The 22,975-nt window shown below is 40.0% G+C and overlaps 1 protein-coding gene across 1 annotated transcript in view; it reads right to left on the bottom strand.

The window, feature by feature from the left end:
- Positions 1–22,975, bottom strand: part of GDPD4 (glycerophosphodiester phosphodiesterase domain containing 4) — a 114,673-nt gene that overhangs the window by 36,587 nt on the left and 55,111 nt on the right. The window contains exons 10-11 of the mRNA XM_007941027.1: positions 12,684–12,689; positions 2,010–2,231 (exon numbers count right to left, since the gene is read on the bottom strand). Coding sequence (XP_007939218.1) covers positions 2,010–2,231; positions 12,684–12,689 — 228 coding nt within the window. The remainder of the gene's footprint in view (positions 1–2,009; positions 2,232–12,683; positions 12,690–22,975) is intronic.

The following is a 22,975-nucleotide window of genomic DNA, read 5'->3' as shown; positions in this document are numbered from 1 at the left end:
CTGTTTGTGCATTTGGGTTATGCTTGATAGTCTACTTATGCCACATATTGTTGTTGTTGTACTTGCCCTCGAGTCACGCCTGACTCATAGTGACCCCTCCTTGGGTTTCCAAGGCAGCATCACTATGGAAGTAGATTGCCCAACCTTCCTTCCGAACAGTGGCTGATGGTTTTGAACTGCCAGCCTTCTGGTTAGCAGTTAAGTGCCTTAGGCACTATGCTAGCCTTCTGGTTAGCAGTCCATATATTAGGGCCCCTAAAGTTGCCTAGTTTTTCCTTGAGGAACTTTATGGTTTTAGGTTTCACATTTATGTCTTTGATCCATCTGGAGTTGTGTATGGTGTGAGGTACAGATCTTCTTTCATTTTTCTGCAAATGGATATTCAGTTTTGCCAGTGCCATTTATTAAACAAACATTCTCTTCCCCATTTAATGGATTTTAGCCCTTTGTCAAAAATCAATTGACCATAGGTCAATGGATCTGTTTCTAGGTTCTCAATTCTATTTCATTTGTCTATGTGTCTGTCATTATACTAATATCAGGCAGTTTTGACTGTGGGTGTATGGTAGGCTTTGAGACCCAGCAGTGTGAGACCTTCTAGTTTGTTCTTCTTCTTCAATAGTGCTTTGCTTATCTGAGGTCTCCTTTCTTTCCATATAAAGTTAGTGACTGGTTTTTTCATATCCTTAAAGAATGCTGATGGGATCTGGATTTCATGAACTTGTTTAATTGTCTTCAGTTTCAATTTGAACTTGCATATGAGCAATTGATGGTCTATTCCACAGTTTGCTTTTGGCCTTGTTTTGGCTGAAGATATTGAGCTTCTCCATCTCCTCTTTCATGGATATATGTAGTCAATCTTATTCCTGTGTATTCCATCTGATGAGGTCCACATGTATAGCTGCTGTTTATGTTGTTAAAAAAAGGTATTTGCAATGACTAAGTTGTTGGACTTGGAAAATTCTGTCATGCAATCTCTGGTGTCACTTCTACCACCTAGGCCATATTTTTCAACTACTGGTGATTTTTCTTTGTTTCCAACTTTGGCATTCCAATCACCATTAATAGTTTATACATCTTGATTGCATGTCTGGTCAATTTCAGGCTGCAGAAATTGGTAAAAAAAACCTTCAATTTCTTCATCTTTGCCTTTAGTGGTTAGTGCATAAATTTGAATACTAGTTGTATTAACTAGTCTTCCTTGTAAGTGTATGGATATTCTTCTATCACTGACAACACTGTACTTCAGTATAGTTCTTAGAACATTCTTTTTGATGATGAATGTGACATCATTTTTTAATCTGTCATTCCCGACATAGTAAATCACATGATTGTCTGATTCAAAAATGGCCAAAACCAGTCTATTTTAGCTCACTAATTCCTAGACTATCGATCCATTTCATTTTTTTTTTTACAACTCCCAATTTTCCTAGATTCGTATTTCATATATTTTTTGCAGCTGTTTCTTCTCATTTTGAGTTGTGCTCTATCAGCAAATGGAGGTACAGAAGCTTTACTCCATCTATGTTATTAAGGGCAACTCTACTTTGAGGAAGCAACTCTTCCCCAGTCGTATTTTGAGTGCCTGAAGGGCTTATCTTCTGGCACGATATCAGACTATGTTTTAGGGGTATTCATAAAGCTTTCCAGTAATGTAACAGACAGTGTTTCACTGCCATTCATAAGGTTTTCACTGGCCAATTTTTCGAAAGTGGCTGGCCCCATCCTTCTTCCTAGTCCTTCTTAGTCTGGATGCTCTGCTGAAACTTGTTCACCATGGGTGATCCTGCAGGTATTTGAAATACCAGTGGCATAGCCACCAGCCTCAAAACAACACACAAGCCACCACAGTAGACAAACTGACAAATGAGAGGTGGCTATTTCCATAGGAAACACAATTAATTAAGAAGCCCAAGGAAAATCAATACAGTTGGTCAAGTCCAACTGCTGTGCTCCTGGGACATGCTACCCACTCCCAATCTCTACTACAAACACTGAGATAGACGTACCAGATGTGGCTCAATTTTAGAGTCAAGGATCACGCTTACTACCAGACGGACATATGTGTTTCTTTGAGGATGTTTTGGTGGAGGGGCTGGAAGATCAAATATCACAAACTTTTTTTCCTTCTGTGCAAGATCTAATAAATTACGTAGTTGTGGAATTTTCTGATTTCTTGCTCTTTCATTATCAGCCTCTGATAGGGATTTCATACGGTAAAATGGTTTGTCCTAAAAATAAAAAATACATCAGAAAATACATTGGCTTCCATCAAAACCATTTCCTGATTCTCCTGCCATGTAGTCCCATACCCAGTTCTACCACCATCTAGCTCCATTACCATTCAGCCCACCAGGCCCTTTGAAATACTGTTTCTGAGATCACAGTTGCCAAAAAAGGAAATAAAATGTAATGTAATTTTCATGTTTGAGATAATCTCTTCTACATCTTAGAACATACTGTATTTGCACTGAAGGCCTTTCATGTTCTAGGTCTGACCTTCCTATTCAGCCTTTTCTTCTACAGCTCAAGGTAATATACCTCTTTCCAATTTCATTAGATTACCGTAATTGTTCTCACTGTTCTCGTTTTGAATAATGGAAGGAGGATAGGCTTTGGCTTCGACCTTAATTGACTTAATGACAGCTCTAGCACTCATGTGTCTTCCTTACCATACCCTGTTAAAAAATTCTACCTCCACCCTATAAAGCCCAATTCAAATGCTACCTCATTCAAGAAGTCTTCCTTAAATATTCCTAAAATAAAAAGACATCATTAGTCTCTAAGGCCTTTTTTTTACTACTCTTTAACTGCATATCTCATTCTGCTTTCTACAGTGACTTGAACATGTCTTAGACAGATCAAGGTTCAAATTCTGATTAAATACACTTTTTGCTGTATAACCATGGTAAAATCATTTAATTTTTAAAGTCTTAATTGCCAAAACTATAAATAGGAGAGGGAAGGGGTACTCTATGTATCTCTCAGGATTATTTTGAAGATTAAACATGATAAAATATGTACAGGGTCTAGGAGCATATCTAAAGGCGCTTTAGTGGTATAGCGGTTAAAGCATTTGACTTCTAACCAATGTTTGACAGTTTGAACCCACCAGAGCTACTCCATCGGAGAAATATGAGAAAGTCTGCTTCTGTAAAGATTTATAGCCTTGGAAACCCTATGGGGCAGTTCTACTCTGTCCTAAAAGGTCACTGTGAGTCGGAATTGACTCATTGGCAGTGGGTTTGGTGGGAACATGTCTGGTACATAGAAAGCACACAATTCAAGTATAACTCTCCCATGGCAGGAACTGTCTTATTTTCTATATAATGCACAGCATTTACCTTACACACCAAAACAAAAACCAAACTCACTGCCATTGAGTTGTTTCCAACTCATAGTGACCCCCATTGGGTTTCCAAGGCTATAAATCTTTCTGGAAGCAGATCATCCAGTCTTCCTTCTGTGGAGCAGCTGGTGGGTTTAAACCACTAATCTTCCAGTTAGCAGTCAAGTGCCTTATCTACTACGCCATACTTAGCAGGCCATAAATATTATTTGCTTTATTAAATTCAATGGAGTGACATTAACCAGATGGCAGACTAAAAGCACCACACTCCCATGTACCCTTCTTCAAAGAAACATCCAAAAACAGGCCTAAACTGTCAAAACCAACTTTGTCAGAAATCTGGAAAACAGTCAAAAGTTTACAGAGCCAAGTAAATGCTGAATCAAGAAAACATACCTTCAAAATGGTAGGAAAGGTTTGTGGCTCTTTACTTGCTCATGCCCCACCCCTTCCCTGGCTCAGCAGCTGGCTTCAAGACAGCAGCCTGTGTTCCCAGTGTGGGACTCTGGACACTGGTTCTGGAGAAAGCAGAGCAAACTTTATTCACAAATTACTGAGTTTCTCTGTTATAATCTGTCAGGTGGCTATTTAAGGACTGAAGCAAGGCACTCACCTGATTTCCCTATCTCACACTAATAGAAAGTAGTAAAGTATTAGGCATTGCTCAAACATTGTAAGGCAAACAATCAACCTGTAGTTCCATGAGACAAAGACTGTAATTAACATACAACAGACTATCTAAGGACTGGAAGGCAAGGCTGAGGAGGAGTTTCTTTGAGAAATTAGGCTATTCTAAAGCTGTCTGGCAGTTCAAACCCACCAGCGGAGACTGGGCAATCTATCTCTGTAGTGATAGCGCCTTGGAAACCCAAGGAGGGGTCACTATGAGTCAAATCGACTTGACGGCAGTGAGTTTGGTTTTGGAAAGCTGTGCCCAACCATTCATCTGTTAATTTGTTTGCACTGTGGTAGCTTGTGTGTTGTGGGGCTGAAGGCTATGCCACCAGTATTTCAAATACTAGCAGAGTCATCTCTGGTGGACAAGTTTCAGTAGAGCATATAGACTAAGACAGACTTAGAAAAAGGATGGGGCTGTCCAATTCTCAAAGAATTGGCCAGTAAAAATGTTATGAATATCCCTGAAACAATGTCTGATACAGTGACAGAAGATGAGCCCCTCAGGTTAGAAGGCACTTAAAATACGACTGGGGAAGAGCTGCTTCCTCAAAGTAGAGGGGACCCTAATGACTTGAATGGAGTAAAGCTTTCTGGATCTCCATTTCCTGGTGGGACATGACTCAAAATGGAAAGAAGCTGCAAACATCCATTAATAATTGGAACATGGAATGTACAAAGTATGAATGAAGGAAAATTGAGAGTTGTCAAAAATGAAATGGAATGCATAAACATCAATATCCTAAGCCTTAGTGAGCGGAAATGGGCTGGTTTTGGCCAATTTGAATTAGACAATCATATGATCTACTATGCCAGGAACGACAAATTGAAGAGGAATAGTGCGGCATTCATCATCACAAAAAAATGTTTCAAGATCTATTGAAGTACACTGCTGTCAGTGATAGGATAATACCCATATATTTATGAGGAAGACCAGTTAATACTACTGTTATTCAAATTTACATACCAACCATTAAAGTCAAGGACAAGGAGACTGAAGATTTTTACCAACTTCTGCAGTTAGAAATTGACCAAACATACAATCAAGATGTACTGATTATTATTGGTGATTGGAATGCCAAAGTTGGAAACAAAGAAGAATCACTAGTAGTTGGAAAATATGGCCTTGGTGATAGAAAGAACTCCAGAGAATTCTGCAAGACCAATGACTTATTCATTGCAAATACCTTCTTTGAACAATATAAACAGCACTTATACACATGGACCTCATCAGATGGAATACACATGAATCAGACTGACTACATCTGTGGCAAGATGAGATGGAGAAGCTCATTATCTTCAGCCAAAACAAGGCCAGGAACTGACTGTGGAACAGACCATCAACTGCTCATATGTAAATTCAAGCTAATGCTAAAGACAATTAAGGCAAGTCCATGACAGGCAAAATATAATCTTCATTATATCCCAATTGAATTTAGAGCCTATCTGAAGAATAGATTTGATGCATTTAATACGAATGATTGAAAACCAGACGAGTTGTGGGATGGTATCAAGAACATCATACATGAAGAAAGGAGAAGGTTATTTAACAGACAGGAAAGGAAGACAGACCAAAATGGATATCAGAAGAGACTCTGAAACTTGCTCTTGAAAGGAGAGTAGCTAAAGCAAATGGAAGAGATGACAAGATAAAAGAGCTGAAGAGAAGATTTCAAAGAGCAGCTCAAGAAGACAAAGTCAATTATCATAATGAAACACGCAAAACCTGGAGTTAGAAAACCAAAAGGGAAGCATTTCTCAAGCTGAAAGAATTGAAGAAAAAAATCAAGCTCAAGTTCCAATACTGAAAGATTTGATAGGCAAAATATTGAATAATACAAATCAAAAAACAAACTCACTGCTGCTGAGTTGGATCCAACTCATAGCGACCCCTCCTTGGGTTTCTGAGGCAGTATCACTATGGAAGTAGATCACCCAACCTTCCTTCTGAGGAGTGGCTGGTGGGTTTGAACCTCTAGCCTTCTGGTTAGCAGTCAAATGCCTTAGGCACTACACTACCAGAGCTCCCAGGAAGCATCAAAAGAAGATGGAAAGAATACCGAATAATTGAACAAAAAATAATTCGTCCATGCTTATCTATTTTAGGAGGTGGCATATGATCAAGAATCAACAGTGTTGAAGGTAGAAGTAAAAGTTCCACTGAAGGAATTAGCAAAAACAAGACTCCAGGAACTGATGGAACACCAACTAAGATGTTTCAACAAGCAGATGCGGTGCTGGGGGTACTTACTCTTCCATGCCAAGAAATTTGGAAGACAGCTACCTGGCCAACTGACTGGAACAGATGCATATATGTATGCATTCCAACAAAAAGTGATCCAACACAATGTGTAAATTATCAAACAATGTCTTTCATATCTCACAAGTAAAATTTTGTTGAAGATAATTTAAAAATGGTTTCAGCAATATATTGACAGGGAACTGCCAGAAATGCAAGCTAGATTCAGAGAAGACACAGAATGAGAGACACCACTGCTGAAATGATATGGTTTGGCTGAAAGCAAAGAATACCAGAAAGATGTTTACTTGTGTTCTATTGACTATGCAAAAGCATTTAACTGTGTAAATCATAACAAATAATGGATAACACTGAGAATGGGAATTCAGAACACATAATTGTGCTCATGAGGAACCTGTACATAAACCAAGAGGCTGCCCTATCAAAACAAGGAGATACTGCATGGTTTAAAATCAGGAAGGGAGGATGTCAGGGTTGTATCTTTCACCATATTTATTAAATCTGTACACTGAGCAAACAATCCGAAAAGTTGGACTATGGGAAAAAGAACATGGCATCAGGATTGAAGGGGAACTCTTTAACAACCTGTGATATGCAGACAACACAACCTTGCTTGCTGAAAGTGAAGATGACTTGAAGCACTCATTGATGAAGATCAGAGACTATAACCTTCAGTAGGGATTACACCTCAACATAAAGAAAATGAAAATCCTCATAATTGGACCAGTAAGCAGCATCACAATAAATGGAGAAAAGACTGAAGTTGTCAAAGATTTCATATTGACTGGATCCACAATGAACACCAGTGGAAGCAGCAGTCAAGATATCAGACATCATATTGCACTGGGCAAATCTGCAAAAGACCTCTTTAAAACAATGAAGAGGAAAGATGTCTCTTTGAAGACTAAGGTGTGCCTAATCCAAGCCATAGTATTTTCAATCACCTCATATGCGTATGAAATTGGACAATGAATAAGGAAGGCCAAAGAAGAGTTGATGCTTTGAGTTGTGGTGATGGTGAAGAATACTGAAAATACCACGGGATGCCAGAAAAATGAATAAATCTGTCCTGGAAGAAGTGCAGCTGGAATGCTCCTTAAAAGCAAGAATGACTAGACTTCATCTCACCTCCTCTGGTCATGTGATCAGAAGGACCAATCCCTAGAGAAGGATATCAATCCCTGGTAAAGGGGAAAACAAACCCAAACTTAAACTCACTGTTGTCAAGTCAGATCTGACTCATAGCGACCCCTCCTTGGGTTTCTGAGGCAGTATCACTATGGAAGCAGATTGTGCAACCTTCCTTCTGAGGAATGGCTGGTGGGTTTGAACCGTCAGTCTTCTCGTTAGCAGTCAAGTGCTTCAGGCACTATACCACCAGAGTTCCTAGGTAAAGGAGAAGGTCAGCAAAAAAGGGGAAGACTCTCAACAAGATGGACAAACACAGTGACTGCAATGCTGGGCTCAAGTATAATAAGAAGGATTGTGAGAATGGCATACAACCAGGCAGTGTTTCATTCTGTTGTACATAGGATCACTATGAGTTGAAATAGACTCAACGGCACCTAACAATAACAGCAACAAAGCTGTGCCTAAGGCCTCTGACTGCTAACCAGAAAGTTGTCGGTTCAAACCCACCAGCTACTCCATGGAAAGAAGGTGGGGCATTCTATTTGTGTAGAGATTTGAAAACCCAGTGGGGGTTGCTATGAGTCAGAATCAACTCAACTTAGTGGTTTTAGTTTGTTTTTTAAAGCACCCATGAAAGAGGTGAGAGGGGACCTTAGAAAACTACATGTATTCCCAGGGCAAAACACACTCAGAGAAGTCCTGAAGAAACCCTAAGCTTTCACTTTGGGGTGACTTGTAGACTCAATATTAAGCTTGGCTAAGTGTTAAAGGAATGCCCCAGCACAGAGCCAATTTGAAAAGAGTAGGAGAGGTGATTTTATTCTGTTGTTGATTTTTGTTATTGAGTTCTTCCATCCACCATTCCTTCCTCATTCCTCCTCTGTTTTTTGGCTCTGGCATTCAAGGAAATCTCTGTCATAACACTACTAAACACAAACTAAAGAAACAAGAAACTTCAGTGACCACCCACATGAAGGTACATAGTCTTTGCAAAAATAGTTTGGATGAGTCACTAAACCAGGGAATCACCATAGTCTTCAACACTGAAAATGAAATAAAACCACTATCCAAGGAATCCCAGACATTGGACTTACTAGACAAAGACTTTAAAACATTGGCTTTAGTATGCTCAAATAGCTAAAGGATAATATGAACAAAGAACTAAAGGAAATAAGGAAAATGATATAAGAATAAGATGAAAATATCTATAAAGGGATACAAATGATAAAAGAAAACAAATAGAAATTACAGCTCAGAAATACAATAACTGAAATGAAAAATTCACTGTGGGCCTTCAACAGCAGATTTGATCTGGCAGAAGAAAAAATTAGTAAAGTTTTAGACAAGAAATTTGAAATTATCAAGTGTTAGAAAGAAAAAAAATGCAGGGAAGTTAGCAGAGTGTAAGGAGTTTGTGGGACACTGTCAAGCTGATCAAGACATGCATTATGGAGTTTTTGGAAGAAGAGAAAAAGACAGGGGCAGAAAGAATATTTGAAGAAATAATAGCTGAAAATAGCCCTAATTTGATGGAAGACATTAATCTACACATCCAAAAAGTTCCAAGAACTCCAAGTAGGACAAACTAGAATATATCCACACATTATAATCAAACTTTCAAAAACTAAAGATGAAGAGGGGATCTTGAATCATCTCATACAAGGAATTCTCAGTAAAATTAATTGCAAATTTCTCCTCAGAAACCATGGAAGCCAGAAGGTGGTGGGTGGGATGACATATTTAAAGTGCTGAAAGAATATAACTGTCAACTAAGTATTCTATATTCAGCAAAACCCTCCTTCAAAAATGAGGGTGAAGTTAAGATGCTTACAGAGTATAAGCAAAAGCTGTGGGACTTCATTAGCACTAAACTCTTTAAGAAATGCTCAAGAAAGCCCTTCAGGTTGAAATGAAGGAATACTAGGCAGTAACTCTCAGTAGAGTTAGAAAGAAAGATCTCTGGTAAAGGTAATCATATGGGAAAATATAAAAACCAGTATTATTATGTCTTTGGTTTGTTAACTCCACTTTTTATGTTCTATGTGGCTTAGAAGAAACATGCCTAAAAAATAATTATAAATCTATGTTCTTGAGCACATATAAATACAGATGTGATCTGGATAACAACGTAAAAGGAAGGGGACAGAGCTGCACAAGGACAGCACTTACATATATGTGACATGAAGTTAAGACAGTATCAAACTAGATCATAAATTTAGAATGTTGCTTAAGCAGCTTCTTTAGAAAGATCACCACAAGGCTGGTCCCTATGAGGCAGAGGTTAAAGATGTCCCAAATGTCCAACTTTTCCAAATTGCTGTACCACTCCCTCATCTCTAACATCAACTACTCCTCCTTCCCTCAGTACCCTCTCTCTTATATTGTTGTTGTTGTTGTTGTGTGCCGTCGAGTCGGCCCCGACTCATAGCGACCCCTCCTTGGGTTTCCGAGGCAGTATCACTACGGAAGTAGGATTGCCCAACCTTCCTTCCGAGGAGTGGCTGGTGGGTTTGAACCGCCAGCCTTCTGGTTAGCAGTCAAGTGCTTTAGCCACTATGCTACCAGAGCTCTCTCATATTAGGGTTCTGTAATTCACTGTAATGTTTCACAGAACTCATGAACTGCCAAGGAAATGACTCACATGGTTATGGAGGCTGGCAAGTCCCAAATACATGGGTCAGTTGTCAGTCTGGAGGATTCTCCTCAGACACATGATTGCAGGGGCCAAAGAACCTAAATCAGCAGGTCCGATGACAGGCTGCTGTCTAAATTCCAAAAACTGGAGGTCAGATAATGACAAACCAGATAGAGAATCCAGAGCAAGAGAAAGAACTTTGGCAGAACATTCATATAGAGACTGCAGCCCATACTCTCCAGAAACTAGGAGTTGGTGACTTGAGTCATACCCTTTACTACAGCAGGGACTCAGTATAAATCCCACTTCATATCCTATTCAGAATAATCCTGCTTCATTAACATAATGGAAAACTCACTCTAAAATGGGACCATAACCACAGGTATGTTGTCATTGTTGTTAGGTACTGTCAAGTCAGCTCCAACTCATAGTGACCCTCTGTACAACAGAAAGAAACACTGCCTGGTCATGTGTCATCTTCACAATACTTGCTATACCTGAGCCCATCATTGCAGCCACTATGTCATTCCATCTTGTTGAGGGTCTTCACCTTTTTCGATGATCCTCCCCTTTACCAAGCATGACATCCTTCTCCAGGGAATGCTCCCTTCTGACCACATGACCAAAGTAGGTGAGACAAAGTCTGGCCATACTTACTTACAAGAAGCATTCCAACTGTACTTTTTCCTGGACAGATTTATTCATTCTTCTGGCAATCCATGGTACTTTCAGTATTCTTCACTAACACCACAACTCAAAAGCACCAACTCTTCTTTGGTCTTCCTTATTCACTGTCCAATTTTCACATGCATTTGAGGCAAATGAAAATATTATGGCTTGGGTTAGGCACACCTTAGTCTTCAAAGAGACATCTTTGCTCTTCAGTGTTTTAAAGAGGTCTTTTGCAGATTTGCCCAGTGCAATATGATGTCTGTTATCTTGACTGCTGCTTCCACTGGTGTTTATTGTGGATCCAATCAATATGAAATCTTTGACAACTTCAATCTTTTCTCCATTTATCATGATACTGCTTATTGGTCTGGTTGTGAAGATTCCTGTTTTATGCTGAGGTGTAATCCATACTGCAGGATGTAGTCTCTGATCTTCATCAATGAGTGCTTCAAGTCACCTTCTCTTTCAGCAAGCAAGGTTGTGTCATCTGCATATTGCAGGTTGTTAATCAGTCTTCCCCCACCAGCCACTTCTTGGAAGGAAGGTTGGGAAATCTACTTCCATAGTGATATGACCTTGGAAACCCAAGGAGAGGTCTCTATGAGTCGCGGCCGACTCCACGGCACGAAACAACAAAAAATCAGTCTTCCTCCAATCCTAATGCTACGTTCTTCTTCATATAGTCCAGCTTCTCAGGTTATTTGCTTAGCATACAGATTGAATAAATAAGATGAAAGGATACAACCCTGATGTACACCCTTCCTGATTTTAAAATATGCAATATCTCATTGTTCTGGTCAAATGGCAGCCTCTTGGTCTATATTCAGTTTCCTCATGAGCACAATTAAGTGTTCTGGAATTCCCCTTCTTAATATTATCCATAATTTATTATTATCCACACAGCTGAGTGCTCTTAAAAAATTATTATTGTGATTTGGGTGAAAGTTTACAGAGCAAATTCATTTTCCATACAGCAGCTCACATATACTTTGTCTCATGACATTGACTCCAATTTCCCACAACGCAACAACTTTCTGCCCAGTTCCTCCCCATAGTTATCTCTTCCTATGCACTGCTCCCCAACCCCCCAAGCTGTCTCCGTGTGCAAACACTGCCCTGCTATTCTCCTATAATTGATCTCTCCAAGGAGTGTACTACCTAATGTCAATGTTCAGCTTATATGCCTGTCTTCTGTTTGACTGGCAGCCACAGGAGTGGGTTCAATTCCAGACCTGAGGGCAGCTAGGGGCCATAGTCTCAGGGGTTTGACCAAGCTCTATCAGAACAGCAAACCTAGTCCCCCCCTTTTTTTTTTTTTTAAATGATTTGGACTTTTGTTCTACATTGTTCTCCCACTCTATCCAGAATCAGCTGAGTGCTCTTTGCATAGTCAGTACAAAACAAATTAACATGTTTCTGGTATTTTTTGCTTTCAGCCAAGATCCATCTGACATAAGCAATGATATCCCTTGTTCCACATCCTCTCTGAATACAACTTGTACTTCCGGCAGTTCTCTGTCAATATACTGCTGAAACAATTTTTGAATTATCTTCAGCAAAATTTTACTCGCATGTGGTGTGAATGATACTGTTTGATAACTTCCACATTCTGTTGGATCACTTTTCTTTGGAACGGGTACAAATATAGATCTCTTCCAGTCAGTTGGCCAGGTGGCTGTCTTCCAATTTCTTGGTATAGATGAATAAGTGTCTCCACGGAATGTTTGTAGAAACATCTCACTGGAAAACATCAATTCCTGGAGGCTTGTTTTTCACCAATTCCTTCAGTACAGCTTGGACGTCTACCCTCAAAACCATTGGTTCTTGATCATATGTTACCTTGTGAATTGGATGAAAATGGACCAATTCTTTTTTGTACAGTGACTGTGTATTTCTTCCATCTTCTTTTGATGTTTCCTGCATCATTCAATATTTTGCCTATAGAACCTTTCTATTGTAACTTGAGGCTTGAATTTTTCTTCAGTTCTTTCAGCTTGGGGATTGCCAAGGGTGTTCTTTTCTTTTGGTTTTCTAACTCCTGGTCATTGCACATTTCATTATAATTGACTTTGTCTTCTTGAGTTCCTCTTTTAAATCTTCTGTTCAGCTCTTTTATCTTGTCATTGTTTTCATTTGCATTAGCTACTCTCCTTTCAAGAGCAAGTTTCAGAGTCTCTTCTGATACCCATTTTGGTCTTTTCTTCCTTTCTTGTCCTTCCAATGATCTCTTACTTTCTTCATGTATATTCTTGATGTCATCCCACAACTTATCTTGTTTTCATTCACTGGTGTTCAATGCATCAAATCTGTTCTTCAGATGGTCTCTAAATTCAGGAGGGATATAGTCAAGATCATATTTTGCCTCTTATGGATTTGTTTTAATCGTCTTCAGCTTCAAGTTGAACTTTGTTGTTGTTGTTATGTGCCGTTGAGTTGGCCCTGACTCATAGCGACCCCTCCTTGGGTTTCCGAGGCAGTATCACTACGGAAGTAGGATTACCCAACCTTCCTTCCGAGGAGTGGCTGGTGGGTTTGAACCACCAGCCTTCTGGTTAGCAGTCAAGTGCCTTAGCCACTATGCATGAGTAATTGATGCTGTGTTCCACAGTCAGCTCCTGGCCTTGTTTTGGCTGAAGATACTGAGCTTCTCCATAACCTCTTTCCACAAATGTAGTTGTTCTCATCCCTGTGAATTCCATCTGGTGAGGTCCATGTGTACAGGTGCCATTTATGTTGTTGAAAACAGGAATTTGCAATGAAAAAATCATTGGTCTTGCAAAACTCTATCATGAGATCTCTGGTGTCAATTCTATCATCAAAGCCATATTTTCCAAGTACCAGTGATTCTTATTTGTTTCCAACTTTTGCATTCCAATCACTAGTCATAATAAGTACATCTTGATTACATGTTTGGTCAATTTCAGACTGCAGAAGTTGGTAAAAATCTTCAATTTCCTTGTCTTGGCTTTAGTGGTTGGTGCGTAAATTTGAGTAACAGTAGTATTAACTGGTTTTCCTCGTAGGTATATGGCATTATCCTATCACTGACAGCAGTGTACTTCAGGATAGATCTTAAAACATTCCTTGTGACAATGAATGCCACACCATTCCTCTTCAATCTGTCATTCCCAGCATGGGATATCACATGATTGTTTGATTCAAACTGGCCAATACCAGTCCATTTCAGCTCACTAATGCCTAGGATTATCAACCTTTATGCATTCCATTTCATTTTTGACAACTTCCAATTTCCCTTCATTCATACTTCGTACCTTCCAAGTTCCAATTATTAATGGATGTTTGCAGCTGTTTCTGTTTTGAGTTGTGCCCCATCAGCAAATGGAGGTCCCAAAAGCTTTACCCCATGCACATAATTTAGGTTACCTCTACTTGAGGAGGCAGCTCCTCTCCAGTAATATTTTGAGTGCCTCCCAACCTGTGGGGCTTATCTTCCAGCACTATATTGGACAATGTTTTGGGCTACTCATAAAGTTTTCCAGCAACATATCAGACAGTGTTTCACTGCTATTCATAAGGTTTTCATTGGCCAATTCTTTGAGATATAGAGGGCCACTTCCTTCTTCCCAGACTGTCTTAGTCTGGAATCTCTGCTGAAACCTGGTCACCATGGGTGACCCTGCTGGTATCTGAAATACCGATGGCATAGTTTCCAGTTTCACAGGAACATGCTCCACCTCCCCTGCCTCCTACTCCACCAGGTGACTGGCAGGAGCACCTACCCTTGGGCAACCAGCAGGAATGCTCTCCATACCCTCACCTTGTAATAAATGGACATGCCCCTGCCCAGGGATGGTAGGTAGCTCACTACTAACACCTAACCCCAAAATATCCCCATAAACTAGCAGATATGATTCCCCTATACCTATAGTGAGACCCCTTGATCTCCCCCCACCTACTGAGATATTAATTGAAGCCTGCACAGAGGGCTGTCCTAGTCTATCTGGGTAGCACCACATTCCTGTGGCTATGAAAACAACCTTCCCTCATCTCCAGTGGACATATTAATTGCTAACACCAATGCAGAAGGACCATGCTGTAGTAGTTAAGTTTGTGCGTCAACTTGGCTGGGCCTGGTTGAATGGCTGGACAGCTGAATATAGTTATTCCCCATGGTGAGATTGGTAATTAACTTCATGGTGGAATCTACCAGAGCAGATGAATAGCTGCATTGGATATGTGGTCTGCTTCCCATATATAAGATGCTTTTAGAATGGTCTCTAGCTTATGGGACACTTGAACCCTCCATGTAGCCATGTCATTGTTCAGCAGCCTGCCATGCTCTGCCGACCTTGGGACTTTCAATGGACTTGAATTAATACCTGCTGTGTGGTTTGGTAACATCGGGACTATGCCTTTTTGTCAACCTTGGGCTTGTCAGCTTCAACAGCCATCAGCTGAGTGAAGAAAAGCTTCCAGCTTCAGTGGGCTGGGAGCAGGAGGCAGAGCTCAAGCCCAAGGTAGAAGGCTTTCACCCAGCCCCTAGAGCCTGATACTTGGAACTCACCTTAAAGCCTCCAAACTGTAAGTTAATAAACTCCTGTTTCTTCAAGCCATCCCATTTGTGGTATATTCTTGTCAGAGCAGTACTAGGTAACCAGAACACATGCCATCCCACAAGAGCTGTGGAGGGACTCTGACCAACCAACAATTGCCACCTCACATCAAGAAAAGGACCTGCTCATGTACTTCCAATCAATTCTGAAAGGGAAGACATGAGCACCTATAAATAAATAAAATTACACCTTAATGCCTCAGAGCAGCAGACAATAACCAACTATATGAAGAAACAAGATAAGAAGGCTCAAAAAAATGAGCAAGATCAAAGAACTGAAAACCTTCTAGAGGAAGAACTTTTAACAGAACTACCTAATAAGGAATTTAAAAGACTAATATTTAGGATCTTTAAAAAGATGAAATAAAACACAGGGAGATAAAATATTAAATGAATTTAGGAAAATAATACGAGAACAAAATGACAAACTCAACAGACAAATAGAAACCACACAAAACAACAACTAGACATTCAGAAGGAGAACAATGAAGTATCGGAAACAGGTAACTCAATGGAAGGATACAGAAGCAGAACTGAATCAGTGGAAAAAAAGAATCAGCAAAATAGAGGACAAATCCCATGAAACTAATTTGTTTGAAGAACAATCAGAAAAAAGACTGAAAAAAAAGGAAGATGGGGCAATCTACTTCCGTAGTGATACTGCCTCAGAAACCAAAGGAGGGGTCACTATGAGTTGGGTCCAACTCACCGGCACATAACACCACCACCACAAGGGGTTACATGGGACATACGGAAGAATCATTTACACATAATGCAAATTTCAGAAGAGGAAGAGAAAAGAAAACACAGAGAGAAGTTTTCAAGATATATTTGCATGACTTCCCATGATGGAGAAGCTCTGGTGGTGTAGTGCCTAAGGCATTTGACTGCTAACCAGAAGCAAGCAGTTCAAACCCACCAGCCACTCCTCAGAAGGAAGGTTGGGCAATCTACTTCTGTTGTGATACAAGCTTGGAAACCCGAGGAGGGGTTGCTATGAGTTGGATCTGACTCAACGGCAGTGAGTTTTCCATGATGGACTAGGCAGACAAGTTATCTACTCCCTCTACCACAAAGAAATAAGAAACCAACTGAAACAGATACAGAAGATAATCCTAGAACACTGAGCTTCAAAGGGAAGGATAAAGAAGTGGATTAAATATTGACTCAAACCCACCAGCCACTCCTTGGAAGGAAAGCAATCTACTTCTGTAGTGATACTGCCTTGGAAACCCAAGGAGGGGTTGCTATGAGTTGGATCTGACTTCACGGCAGTGAGTAAGGTTTTGGTTCAGTAGTAGAAGGATGTCGTGCTTGGTAAAGTGAAGGGTCAACGAAAGAGGGGAAAGCCCTTGATGAGATGGCTTGACACAGTGGCAGCAACAATGGGCTCATGCATAGCAAAGGTTATAAGGCTGCCATAGGACCACACAGTGTTCCGTTGTGTTGTACATAGGGTCACCATGAGTTGGAGCCAACTTGACAGCACCTAACAACAACAACAACAGTAGAACAAACTGAATGAAAACAGTGGATAAGGAGAGAAACAGGAGCTGTGGACTGTGGACTGGCCTGACGGCATGAACATGTTGAGTATTTGCAAGCAGCATTCCAATTGGGACAGTAACCTGATTAATTGGTTCTACTTGCCGAGGACTGCAAGGACAACAACGTTGGCTGGGGACCAGAAAGCTGCAATATTCCCCTTGTTCCCCTTGTACCCCACACTGTCCTGGTGAACAGAGGTGTGGCCATCTCTCACTGCCACCCACCTTGTGGACTGGCAGGAATTCCATCCTGGACTAGTGGCTCCCTACCACCAGCTGCTCTCTGATCAGGAAGGAAGTTGTTCTGGGACTAAGCACCCTGGTCCCAGCCACCTTCTGGGCCAAGAGGAACTTTTGAGAACAGGTACCTTACACCCAGACACCTTTTTTGGATGGATGGACCTTTTTCCAGGAATGAGACCCTATACCAAATTGCCTTTTGAGACAGCAGGAACTTTGTCTGGGACCAGATACCCTACCAATAGCTGCTTTTTTTGGGGCAGCAGGAACTCCCTCTGGGAACAGATGCCTTGCTTCCAGTCACTTTTGGACCAACAGGAACATTTTCTGAGTTCAGATGACCTGCCCACAGACACCTTCTGGGCCAGCAGGAACTCATCTAGGATCAGGCACCCTGCCCACAGTTGCCTGTTGGGTAGATAAGAACTAGTTCTGAGATCAGCTGCAAGAGGAATGTTTTCAGTCTCTCTCCATTGAGAATAATATCGGCTGTTGGTTTTGTGTATATGCCCTTAATTATGTAGAGGAATTTCCCCTCTATTCCTATTCTGTTGAGCATTTTTATCAAGTTAGGGTGTTGGATGATTTCAAATGCCTTTTCTGTGTCAATTGATATAAGCATGTAGTTTTTCTCCTTTATTTATGTGGTGAATTACATTGATTGTTTTTCTAATGTTGAACCATGCTTATACACCTGATATGAATTCCACTTGGTCATGATGTACTGTTTTTTTATATATGTTTGTGGATTCTATTGGCTAGGATTTTGTTGAGAATTTTTATGTTGCTGTTCATGAGGGATGTTGTTGTTGTTGTTGTTATGTGCCGTCGAGTCGGCCCCGACTCATAGCGACCCCTCCTTGGGTTTCCGAGGCAGTATCACTACGGAAGTAGGATTGCCCAGCCTTTCTTCCGAGGAGTGGCTGGTGGGTTTGAACTGCCAGCCTTCTGGTTAGCAGTCAAGTGCTTTAGCCACTATGCTACCAGGGCTCCCTTCATGAGAGATACTGGTTGTAATTTTCTTTTTTAGTGGTGTCTTTGCCTAGTTATGCTTGTTTCATAGAATGAGTTCAGTATCATTCCATCCTTGTCTATGTTCTGAAATAGTTTGAAAAGAAGTGCTGTCAGCTCTTCTCTGAACGTTTGGGAGAGTTTGCCAGTGAAGTTGTGTGGGCCAGAACTTTTTTATGTTGGGATTTTTTTCATGACTTGTTCAATATCTTCTTTTGTGATTAGTGCGTTCAAATTTTCTGCCTCAAATCATGTTAGTGTGGGCAGTGACAGTTCTCTAGTGCTGCTCTAACAGAAACACCACAAATGAGTGGCTTTACCAAACAGGAATTTATTCTTTTATAGTTTGGGAGGCTAGAAGTCCAAACTCAGACTGTTACCTCTAGGTACTAGGTGAAGGCTCCTCAACCTTGGACTTCAGCTCTGCCTCTTGTTCCAGGCCCACTGGAACTCAAGGCATCTTCTAACTCAGGCAGTTGCTAGCTGCTGAGGGTGACAAACCTAAGGTCAGCAAGTAAAATGGCACAATCCATTCAAGTCCAGGCACTGGAGATGTAGACTCAGCCAAATGCATGCTCCCAATGTGCCAGAAAGCTGGAGACTTTCTCCATATACACTGGAAACACTGACTAAGGTCTCACAGCAAATTCCACCATGGAGGGGATTACATTCTCATTATGAGGCATAACTATATGCAGTTGCCAAGCCACTCAAAACAACAGCCCACTCATGTTGACACACAGCTTCAACTACCACCAGTACGTAGTGTGTTTCTAGAAATTTGTCCATTTATACTAGGTTTTCAATTTGTTGGAGTACAATTCTTCACAGTATTCTGTTGTTGTCCTTTTTATTTCAGAGTAAGTTCTGTTGTGCCACTGCCTATTTCATTTCTTATTTGTGTTATTTGCATCTTCTCCTTCATTAAATCTGCCAGTGGTTCGCCAATTTTATTGATCCTTAAAAGAAACAACTTCTAGTCTTGTTGATCTTTTCCATTGTTTGGGAGGAAAGTCTTGAAAACCAGTAATTAAAATAACTGCACATATCATAGTTGCTGCATGAAATTTAACCATGACCAGTGACATGAAAAACCACTGTTGTCTTTCAACTACAAGGCCCACCAAATGACCAACATATAAAAACTCACCCATTAATTAAAATTATAAGCCATTCATTCATCATTCATCAATCTCCTTGCTCTATCAAATATTTCAGCCTGATGAAACTTTGGCTCAATTTTAGGAGTACGTTTAAATCTACAAATCCAAGTAAGACTTTTCCAAGCCATAAATTATGCATCAGATACAACCAAAGCCTTCTCATCTGGAACATGCACTTGCTAAGATGTTAACTGTGACTGATTTACCCAACACACACATGCTAATGAAGCATCTGCAGTTTTATGTGCCTATTTATTTATGGATGATGGGACTTATATTACAGATCTTACATATACAGAGAAAACTGGAATATCTGAGTAATCCTATTATTTTCACTTATAGACACAGCATTTATAGGCTATGCATATGAGGATAAATATTCTGAGTATCTATAGTAATTACAAATATGCTTTCAGTTATTTCTTATATTAACACTAACTAACAGAATGAAGTGGAATCTCAATAATAAGCCCAGCCCTATAAAATTCTTCATTTTCACCTTAAACAGGATGAAATAAGCCATCACATCCAATATAAATAGAATTCCATTCAATTCTTAGTATACAATAAAAAATACCTTAAAATTATTTTTTTAATTGTACTATTATTTGATAACTCACTCCCCATTATGCTTTGCTGTCACATATGCCAACAACAAGAATATCCACTGTCTTCTCTTATTCACAAGAGCCCTGGTGGAGCAGTGGTGAAGTACTTGAGTGCTAACTGAAAGGTCAGCGGTTTGAACTTACCAGCCACTCCACAGGAGAAAAATGTGGCAATCTGCTTCTATAAAGATTATAGCCTTTAGAAATCCTATGGGGCAGTTCTACTCTGTCTTATAGGGTTACTTGATTTGGAATCAACTAAATGGCAATGGGTTTACCTTGTTCAAATGCTTATTTTCAAAATCAAAGTCTCAAATGAGTATATCTGATTGGCAGAACCTAGGGTCACATGGATTCACACTAGTCACAAGGTACACTAGGAAATGTAAGTTTTGTTTTATTTAATCTACCTTAAGAAAGCAGGTTTGACATTTATTAAGTGCATATCTGACTTTTATTTTACCCATTTAAAATTTTTCAAGGATAATTCCAAACTCTAATTTACTAAGAATTACTATAATCACTCTTCAGAACGTTTTCTTAGACTCTTCTCCCAATCTGTTTCCTCCCCACTCTTCCTTTTCCCCTTTTCTCTCTCTCCCTCACAATCCCCTACATTCTCTCTTGCTCATGTACACTATAACCTCTGAAACATACCACCATCAATGCCCAAGGTCTTCCTTAGTAATGATCTTCCCTCAGAACAAATGATACCTGTACATAAAGTATTATTTAAGACACTTGCCTGCTAACCAGACGGCTGGCGGTTCAAACCTACCAGCCACTCCTCGGAAGGAAGGTTGGGCAATCCTACTTCCGTAGTGATACTGCCTCGGAAACCCAAGGAGGGGTCGCTATGAGTCGGGGCCGACTCGACGGCACATAACAACAACAACAACAACTCCCTCAAGTAGAGCCATTCATTTTTACCTCAAAATTATGTATCACACAATATGTGCTTTAAATTTCATCACACCCATTACTGGCCTAAACATCTCCTTCTAAAATCTATCACCATCTGTCAGAATGATTTAAAAGTTGTTATTGTGTACTCCCAAAGCAACCTGAAATTAACTCTACTTTAACACTTATCACAATGTACTATAATTGTCTCTTTCTTAAACTAGCCTGTGAACCCTATTAGGGTTGGGTGTGTGCTCAGCTGTATTCCACATGCTAGTACCCAGTATGTATACAATAAATATTTGTTGAATGGCAAAAAGAAGGAATCAAAAATAATTATGTTCACTTCCAGTAAGGTGGAGGAATAGGCAGACAAGCAACACAGACCCTCTTCAACAAAGAAAAGAAAAACCAATTGACAGAGATACAGAAGATAATCCTGGAGTCCTGAGTTTTGAAAGGAACTATGCAGAAGTGGATTAGGCACCAGCTAGTGGAAAAACCTAACGAAAACAATGAGTATAGAGATGGTTGGAGATGCAGACTGTCAGCTACTCTGGTGGGAACAAAAGCCTGAATATTTCCAAGTGGTGTTGGGACCTGAGAATTGATCTAAAGATCAACATGGGTCACCAAGGGCTGCAGGGATGACTGCGCTGGTGGCCTATGACTAGGAAGGGAAACAGCAAGGAGGAGACAACCTGAGCTGTTGACTTTCTGCTGTCTGGAAGGCACAGCCACTTTGAATGTTTACAAGCAGTGGCCATTTTGGATATTTAAAGTGAATGAGGGTGCAGCCATTTTGAATGTTTATAAGCAGCAGCCAGTTTGGATTTTTAAGTGATAGCATTCTCAGATTCCAGGGACCTAAGAAAAGGCTCTGTTTGCCAAGCTCAGCAGGGACATACAAGAGGCTAACAATAGGAACGGAGACAGGTGGAGATTGTATAAAGTGCTGTCAACTAGCAAATAGAAGAGCACAGTACCCTGCTTGAGTAGATAACATACAAACAAAACAAAGAAAATGAAAATTGTGGGCAAGTCACTCCAACATACAATCTCCAATTAAATATAAACACAAAAACATCATAATGCCTCAGAGACAACATAGCTTCACAGTGCACACAAAGAAACAAGATAAAGCAGGAGAACCAAGGGACCAGGATGCAGACCCAAACACATCCCTGAGGAAGACACAGCATTGGAACTCCCTGATAAGGAATTCAAAAGAATTATATTTAGGTATCTTCAATGAATTGAGAAACAGAACAAGGAAAACACAGAGAAAACCCTAGAACAATTTCAAAAGACAATACAAGAACAAAATGATAAAATAAATGAAAATTAGAAATGATACAAAATCTACACACAGAAATCCAGAAGATTAATATTAAATTTTCAGAACTAGATTTAAGACATTGAATGGGCAAAGGAGCAGAATCAGTGGAAGAGAGAATTAGGGAGACTGAAGACAAATACCTGAATACTTCTTTGGAAAGGGATAAATCAGAAAAAAAGATGAAAACAAAATGAAGAAAGCCTAAGGTTGATGTGGGATACCATCAGAAGGCATAACCTATGTGTAATTGGAATTCCAGAACAGGAAGAAAAAAATAAAACCACAGAGAAAACTGCTGATTTGTTGGAAGAGAATTTTCCTGGTATGATGAAAGATGAGAATATATCCATTCAGGAAGTCAACAAATCCCAAACAGGATAGACCCCAAAAGAAAATCACCAAGACATAATATCATCAAACTTACCAAAACCAAAGACAAAGAAAGAATCATGAGAGCAGCACTGGAGAAACAAAAAGTTACCTATAAAGGGAAACCAATAAGACTAAGCTAGGGTTTCTCGACAGAAACTATGCAGGTGAGAAGACAATGGGATGGTATATATAAAACACTGAAGGAGAAAAATTTTCAACCAAGAATTATATACCCAGCAAAATTGTCCCTCATATATGATGGTGAAATTAGGACATTTCCAGATTAGCAGAAACTAAGGGAATTTGTTAAAGCCAGACAAACCTTACACAGATGCTAAAGGGAGTCCTTTGGACAGAGAAGCAACAACAGCCAACAATAACTGAGTTAACACACATGATGATATAACCCAGAAACCAACCCAGCTATGGAAGTATCCAAAGTAAATAAGCCTACAAGATTGTAAACAGGGAACCAGAGACATCAATTGACAAATGAG

This window comes from Orycteropus afer, unplaced genomic scaffold, assembly GCF_000298275.1.
Source record: "Orycteropus afer afer isolate SDZICR_OR568_19922 unplaced genomic scaffold, OryAfe1.0 scaffold00074, whole genome shotgun sequence".
NCBI lineage: Eukaryota > Metazoa > Chordata > Mammalia > Tubulidentata > Orycteropodidae > Orycteropus > Orycteropus afer.
This window is presented reverse-complemented; position numbering and strand designations above follow the sequence as displayed.